This window comes from Podospora pseudopauciseta, chromosome 4 (assembly GCF_035222475.1).
Source record: "Podospora pseudopauciseta strain CBS 411.78 chromosome 4, whole genome shotgun sequence".
Lineage (NCBI taxonomy): Eukaryota > Fungi > Ascomycota > Sordariomycetes > Sordariales > Podosporaceae > Podospora > Podospora pseudopauciseta.
Window position 1 is genome coordinate 2,383,231 of NC_085894.1, and position 7,633 is coordinate 2,390,863.

The window sequence follows — 7,633 nt, forward strand, 5'->3', positions numbered from 1 at the left end:
GTACAGCGTCAAAGGCAGCAGACAAAAAGCGCACCTTCCTGATGTTCCAGTCAAAAAGATCACGAGAAGGGACGAAAATCAAGAGCAAGGCGGACACCCGCTCACCCAACCGCGGAGTTTTCCCCGAGCCACTCAAACCCCTCGCTATTTTCCCCAAACAGAGAAGGGACGATTGAGTACACTCGGGTAGGTGTGCAACATGCGGCTCTCGCTCATCAGACTTCCGGATTCGGAGCTAGAAGACGAAAGTCAAGCCTGCAACAGTCAGCCACAGCCACCAGATGGGGATCAAGAAACAAATTGTCACCTGGAGAAGCCTCCAAAATGATGCCGTCATGCCCCAAAGCTAACGATTTAGCAGACATGTCCAACTGCAGTGTCGTCAACAGGGTCCGTGTAGCGCAAACCTTGTGTCCTGTGATGCTGCTGTGTCCGAGGCCCTGCATATGTCGGACATTTCCCGGCATAGAATGGTTGAGAGACAAAAAAGATATGGGCAAATAGATCATGTTCAATCTATCTGAATATCTAACTTGTCTGGTTTGGTTTCGTTGGGCCAGTTGATGACCAGCGACATCGGGCCGGCCCTCCTCGTAGGTAAGTAACCTTCGGAATGGCCGGTCCTCTGTCGGGTGCTCCTGCACCACAACCACCATCGTTGAGGGGAGAGATCCCTTATCCATATCATTTCTGCCAAATAACCTGGCATTAAATAATTCCTGCTCGCTGGGCCGCAAGGGCCGTCTGCAAAATGCGTCATCAAAAGCGTCGAGAATGCAGACGGCGTGCCCTGCCGGCTGTCGGATCTGTTCCGAAGCCCAGCGCTTCTCCCGCGTCTAATACACCTGGGCTGCTTCCGCTGTGGCAGCAGCAAGCTTAGAGCTCCTTCTTCTCCTCGTAGCCACCAGCCTTGGCCCTCTCGCGCTCGCGCTTGGCATAGATGCCGGAGGTGAAGGGGTTCTCGAACTGGATGGCGATAATGTAGACGATGAGGACGTGGAGAGTCAGAAGGATACCGGCGGGCTTTCCGTAAAGCAGAGCGCTGCCGAGGAAGCTCATGGTGGAACCATAGTACATGGGGGCGCTGGTGATGTTGAAGGGGAAGCCGGTGACCATTTTGTCCATCAGGATGCCAAAGTAGTCACCCAGGAAGGTGCCAGTGATGCCAAGCTGCCATGTCGAAGAGATAACCAAGATGTTTCCAAGAGCCAAGAGAGCGTAGGCAGCGTAGGTGACATTCTCGCCCTCGAGGGCGGGGTGCGATGGCTGGTCACGGAGGGCACGCTCGTAGAGGAAGTCGCGGACGAGGCCGAGAGAGAAGATGGTGGCGGCGAGAGCGTAGCATCCTTTTTGGGCGCTGCCAAAGGCACGAGTGATGAAGTGGTCACGGTACTCCTTGCGGGCAACGATGCTGTTCGGAGTTGAGCTGTTAGCAGCAGTCGGATGGCGTTGGATCCAAAGGGAGGAGAGAGCTCACTTCCAGAAGGTAGGGTTGAAGGCAATGGCAGCAGCAGAGACTATTGCAGCGGTCAGAGATGATCGTCCGGCATAGCTATTTGGCACAAGCGCATGAACATACTGAAGAAGCTGCGCTGGTTGAAGTCAACGTAGTTGACGAACTCGGTGAGAAGCTGAGGGATAGACATGATGGGCAGATCTGGCAGTGGTATTCTCAACAAGATGGAATTTGCAGAGGGAAAAGAACAAGTAAAAAGAAGCTTGTGATCACGAGCGGCACAGATCACAGGTGGATGTGGATGGATGCGGGCAGAAAGAAGCTACCCGGGCTGTCCCCGTTAAAAAATTGTGTGATGCTGTTTGCTCCACAAAAACTTCTCAAAGCGTCATCGTCCCCCCCACACTCTTCCCCGCGGCAGGCAAACGCTCAAATGACAGGGGTAGCTACAGCGGTCCGACCCCGCTGTTCCCAACCTGGCGCGGCGGGACCAAGAGCTCCTTGATGTCGCAGCTCAAAACCAACTACCAGCCAATCATTCCAAGTCTTGGACATAAATGAGACCAGATTGCGCTTCACTCATCGATTAAACATCATGGAATAACCTCACTCGTTCTTTTTTCTCGTCTTGTATTTGTTTACTGTCGTGCTTCGATGAGACCTTGATGACCACAAGCCATGGCGCCTAAACAACGTAAACCCACCCCAGGGTCCTCCTCAGCTTCGGGGTCCTCCCCCGCAAAAGCCATCCCCCATATCAACCCCAACAGTTCCTTCACCCCCGAATCTTTCGAGAAGGAACTCGAGTCTCTCGCTCAAAAAGCACAGTCTGAGACAACCTTGCATTACTTGACAGAGCAATCCATCATCTATCTCAAATCAGCCGCCTTGCTCTCCCTCATTGCGCTGTACTCCACCGTCTCTCAGCTCAATCTCTCTCCAACTTACGGCTCCATTCCATCATCAAAATGGCACTCCAAGCTTATCATGGCCGGGTGTTTCGCTGGTTGGTCAACTAACCTCACTCTCAACCGGGTCTTGCCGTTCAAGCCCGAGAAGCTATTGCCCCTGCTGGCCGTTTATGTCCCTGTCGTCCAGTTCTTCTTGGGGAAGGTCAGCTCAACACTGACGGCACAATGGGGACCTTTGATCACGGAGGGACTGACGCTATTACCACTGGTGACAATCAGTGCGGCTTGTGTGGCTACCTACCTCGAGGGTGCAGATATGCCCGGCTTCTTGCCAAGTTGGATTCGGGACGCCTTGCCAGGACTGGGCGGTTATGGGTTTTACAAGCTTTCAGAAAAGATTCTGGGCGGGTTGGTCGAGGAGCATATTGGACAGTCAGTGTTAAACACAAGAGTGGGCATGGAGCTGGCATTGGCCGGAAGTTATGCGGCTTTGGCGCCGTCAAAGTTGCTGGTTTTTGCTTTGCCAGCCCTTTTGCATACTGCGTTGCTGAACACACATCTTCCTACTGGAAATGCGCTTGCGAACTTGAACAAGGGTTTGGAGAGCGTTGGTTATGTGGTTTTGGACAGGAAGGAGAGTTTGACGGGATACGTCTCGGTTGTGGACAGCCCGAAGGAGGGATACAGGGTCATGAGATGTGATCACTCTTTGTTGGGTGGTGAGTGGGTCAAGTTCTTGAACCAGGGACAGTTCAAGGGCAACCAGGTTGCTGAGCCTATTTATGGTGTTTTTGCCATGCTCGAGGCAGTGAGATTGGTCAAGACCCCTGAGAAGATCAAGGATCATGAGGCGAAAGCTCTCGTCATGTAAGTGATGTTGCTGTCTGTGGCTCCATGGACGGTGGAAAGCTAACATTCATCAGCGGTCTCGGCATCGGCACCACCCCCGCTGCTCTTGTGGCACATGGCATCGACACCACTGTCGTCGAAATCGATCCTGTGGTGCACAAATTTGCCCTCGAATATTTCCAGCTCCCCAAGAACCATACCGCTGTCATTGAGGATGCGGTCACTTACACCTCCCGTCTGGCAGCTGACGAAAAAGGGCAGCGCTTCGATTACATCGTCCATGACGTCTTCACCGGTGGCGCTGAACCCATTCCCCTCTTTACTCTCGAGTTCCTCCAGAACCTGAACGCGCTGCTCAAGCCAAACGGAGTCATTGCCATCGTGCGTAACACATTCTTATTTTACTCTTGCTAACTTGCTAACACCATGGCAGAACTACGCCGGAGACTTCGCCCTCCCCCCACCCCGCATCGTCACCAACACTATCCGCTCTGTCTTCCCCGCTTGCCGTGCCTTCCGCGAGCACCCGCGCGACATGGAGGATTTCACCAAGAACCAGAGGGACTTCACCAACATGGTCATGTTCTGCACCAAGGATCCTTCTGGAGAAGTCAAGTTCAGGCATCCTAACAACAGAGACCTGCTAAACAGCCCGTCGAGACAAGCGTTCTTGTATCCTCAGCATGAAGTCAAAGAGGAGGACTTTGTCAAGGCTGAGGGAGAGGCTGAGGGAGTGTTGAGGGCGAACGATACCGAGAGATTGGTCAAGTGGCATGAAAGCAGTGCCATGGGGCACTGGGGCATCATGAGAACTGTGTTGCCGGATGCGGTTTGGGAGGAGTGGTGAGTGTTGGTCGAGGATATTTGTTGTAAATTCTGTGTAAAAGGGACTTGGGGAGGTAATTTCTGTTTTGTCACCGTGATGGCTTTGGATGTTGTGCGTTTGGTCAGTTTGCCGAAGCTGAACTGAGGGGCGTTGGGGCGTTCTTCGTTTGTTGGGTATGTCGCTATCGGAACATTGTTGGATATCTTCGAGTTGAGCAATCCTTTCATGCTTGTCTATGATTCCCAACGTCTTGCCAGCGGACTGAAAGATCAGCTAGCTCGCTTTGCAGCTGCTTCCCTCCTGGTCAGGAGCTATGTGGTCCCGTGTCGCCAAACCCACTACTATTTCCCCCAGCCAGCAGCTCAGTTTCCACCTGACAAAGAGGTTTCTATCAAAGCGCCATCATTCTGCCAATTGCAGCTCAGCACAAACGCTGCCACCAAACAAGTTACAATGCCAAACTCTCATGGCACACCGTACGCTTTCATCCTGTTGCCAGCAGGCAATCAACGCTTGTTAGGAAGTGGTGACGTAAAGCAGACATCGCCTGGGCCCCCGGTAAAGAGCATATAATCCCCCAGCTGCCCCCGCTCAATCTATCCATCCTGAACAGAGTTGACCAAATAAGATACCTTTCTCATCCCCTCGATTTATCGACCAATTGATCATGCTGGCTCGAAGTTTTAGATAAATTCACATCTCAACAACACAGACATCTACCTCATCCACCAGATCCCACCTCACCTTGCCTAGCCCCCTCACCTCACCTTCCACCCAATAACAATTCACCTTACACGACTGGACCCCGAGCATCCGTTAATCAGCAAAGGAGAATGGGCCAAGGAGGAGCTAGGGACAGGAGTTCAATTAGGGTGTGTAAACCCCAATGGTGCGTTACTAACCTACAAACTTTGCTAACTTGACCCTGGAATGTGTCAGAGCTCTGGTATGGAGTTGGTCTGAGAGGCAGGAGGCTATCATATCATCCTTGACCTCGGCTGGACTTTATCCAGTGCAGCAGGCTTAGGATGATGCGTCACCTAGCAGCCACAATACCGCTCCAAATCCAAGGCCATATACCTAGCCCGTCAGCTCTACATTTGAGTACCAGTATGTGAGTCTAGCAGAGTTGTGATGAGCGCGTTGGTTGTGGTGGTTGGGAGGCTAATAATGGGTTAGGGCGGGATGCCTGGACGAATACCTACTGGCTAATGGAATGGGCCTTCGGAGCAACGTTGTGCACATCGTTGTTGGTCCTTGGCTTGAGCTATCAGACATCTTACCAACTAAACAAGCACACCGCATTCGAAATCTTCAGAATTGCAGCTCCGTCCGTAAAATTCAGGCCGCCTTTGTCTGCGTTCAACCTACCAACCAGCATATTTGACCCCACAGTTATCACCAAACGAAGTATGGCTACCTGTATATATTGATCTTCTTCATTTTTGTTTCCACCTACTGACTCGCCAACGGAAGAGGTCTTGCTATACAGGATCGTCTCCACTGCAGAATAATGCCGCACGAGTGTCTGCTCCGGCGACTCTGAATCTGGCAGACTTAGCCTTTACCAGGACCAGCCTCCCTCCAATCTCTTGAATCATACACCCTCCAGATGTATCGTTTCAAGCGCGGTCGTGAGGACTATGAAAGAAACCTCCGACAACTTGCAATTCTCATGACGACTATCTAGTCACTGGGCAAGCCCAACGGCACCACTTTTACTTCTCGGGGATTTTACAACTTACCTTATTTCACCATCAACACACATCAGTGCCTATATAGAACCCCCTTTTTCCTATGTCAAATGGTAGCCGCACTCTAACGGTCTCCAGTAACCACCAACATCCATACCTCTTACCCTATCTTTCCTACCATACAAGCCAACCGCTTCCACCAATACCACCTCTGCGGATATCCTCCACCAAGCACCGGTTGTTCAACTTTTCCCAGCACCAAGATCTGCTTCAGGATGTCAGGTAACTACTTGAAACAGAGCCATCGGGAGATGTTGTCCCCCTGGTTGAATGGGTCAACCTCCGGTCGGCAAGACATCGTCTTACCAAGAACCAGGAGGAAGTTGGATTTCTTGTTGAGTTTGGGGCCCATTACATGCGAGGGAGACTTTTCTTTCCCATTCATTTATTCCTACCTACCTTACCTTAGTTTCCAACCTACCTTACCTCAGTTGCCAGTGCCGCTTTCCTTCAAAGAGAGAACCGGTAACAAGAGCCCGATACACAAGCTGAACAACTGGAGCAAGCACTACCTTCGCGACGTCAACCTCGGGACAGGCGTGTCGTGGCAGTACGATGCACTCTGTCAGGATATGCTCCCAGGCTCAACAGGACCCTTTGGCGGAACTTTTCCAGAGTCGCGGCAACTAATTTACCAACTACGTGTTTTATCGAGACACATTTCCGACAGAGGAGCTGATGGCCAAAAGACTTCCCTCTTACACGGACCTGGGGACTGATGGATAATGAGATTCTTGTTCAGTTCCGGATTCTTTTATACTTATCCTGATTTCATTTCACTTGCCTCGTTGGAGCACACTTTACTTTTGTCTTCACCCTACCTACCTACACAAAGGCATACCTGGCCGCCACATACCTGATCATGCCCAACCTGTCAGGCTCCGCCACTTGGAACCGAAACACGAACCTGACCTACACCTACCTACCTGCAACTATAGCCTCCGCAGTGCCGTCCCCCTGAGCGTGGAAGGACAAAGTGTAACCAACACGGCTACGGGCACGCAAACCCCATCCAAGAACAAACACATACTGTAACCATGCCAGATTTGGACGAGCTTTCTCTGTCCTTCAGCCTACCCATGGACATTAAGCAGTCTGCGTCTCATAACTACCTATTCTTGGACACCGAGTTCAAGATTCAAGGCACGGGCTGCAGAGACACCTACCTGGCCTTTCCATACCTACCCTGGGCATGAAGCAAAGTGTCTACGTGGAAAGTCTGAGAAACCTTTCCGACGTCCGAGTTGCTGTCATATCTTGGCAGCTCCTAGTACGTGAAGCTTTTTTGGTCGCGCGAGTTCACTTTCGTACTGACTTGAAATAGGGCAACATCCTTGATGCGCACCGCCGACTGGAATCCTAACCAAGAGTGCTGATTGCACAGTGACAAGAACGACATACGTACCTACCTATGAGGGGCACCTGCAAGGCCCACCTTTCACCAGACCCCACACCTGGTGTTTGCTTTAAGGCTGTTTTCCTGTTTACCTTTTACACTCAGAACTCTTACTAAGAACAGCTCTGTAATACCAATTTTGTTGATCAATTTCTTGCTTTCCTGACCTCACTTTCGCCGGCAACGACTTTCCTAGGCCGTTGCCCAACAACCTAGTTCTTGCTCTGGAGTCTTGGGCAAAGGTCAGAAAGCCGAGGTAGTGCACTACTACTTTGAGGTAGTCCATCCACCCATTTACATCTTATTTTGGATAGCAGTTGGTTGCAAGTCTCGATCAGGACAGTGAAGTCAGCAGCTTGTGGACGCAGCTCCTGCAGCAAGTTGTCGGCAGTCATCAGGTCATTGGCGCTGGCAAGCTCATTACAACCCCATGTCGCAGGG

General features: G+C 51.5%; 2 protein-coding genes across 2 annotated transcripts; one reads left to right on the forward strand and one right to left on the reverse strand.

Annotated features, from left to right (window-relative positions):
- Positions 1-876: 876 nt before the first annotated feature.
- OPI3 (Phosphatidyl-N-methylethanolamine N-methyltransferase) lies at positions 877-1,788 on the reverse strand (the record flags this gene model as incomplete). Its single annotated transcript, XM_062912491.1, has 3 exons — positions 1,580-1,788; positions 1,478-1,517; positions 877-1,411 (listed from the first exon to the last, which is right to left on the reverse strand). The coding sequence occupies exons 1-3, from the start codon at positions 1,644-1,646 to the stop codon at positions 877-879; spliced, it is 642 nt and encodes a 213-aa protein (XP_062765865.1). The 5' UTR covers positions 1,647-1,788.
- Positions 1,789-1,969: 181 nt separating this feature from the next.
- Positions 1,970-6,302, forward strand: QC763_408630 (uncharacterized protein). The gene is made up of 7 exons (XM_062912490.1): positions 1,970-3,234; positions 3,291-3,597; positions 3,650-4,914; positions 4,982-5,152; positions 5,222-5,452; positions 5,519-6,157; positions 6,253-6,302. Exons 1-3 carry the CDS (start codon positions 2,135-2,137, stop codon positions 4,061-4,063), a joined length of 1,821 nt encoding a protein of 606 aa, XP_062765866.1. The 5' UTR covers positions 1,970-2,134; the 3' UTR covers positions 4,064-4,914; positions 4,982-5,152; positions 5,222-5,452; positions 5,519-6,157; positions 6,253-6,302.
- The last annotated feature ends 1,331 nt before the right edge of the window (positions 6,303-7,633 follow it).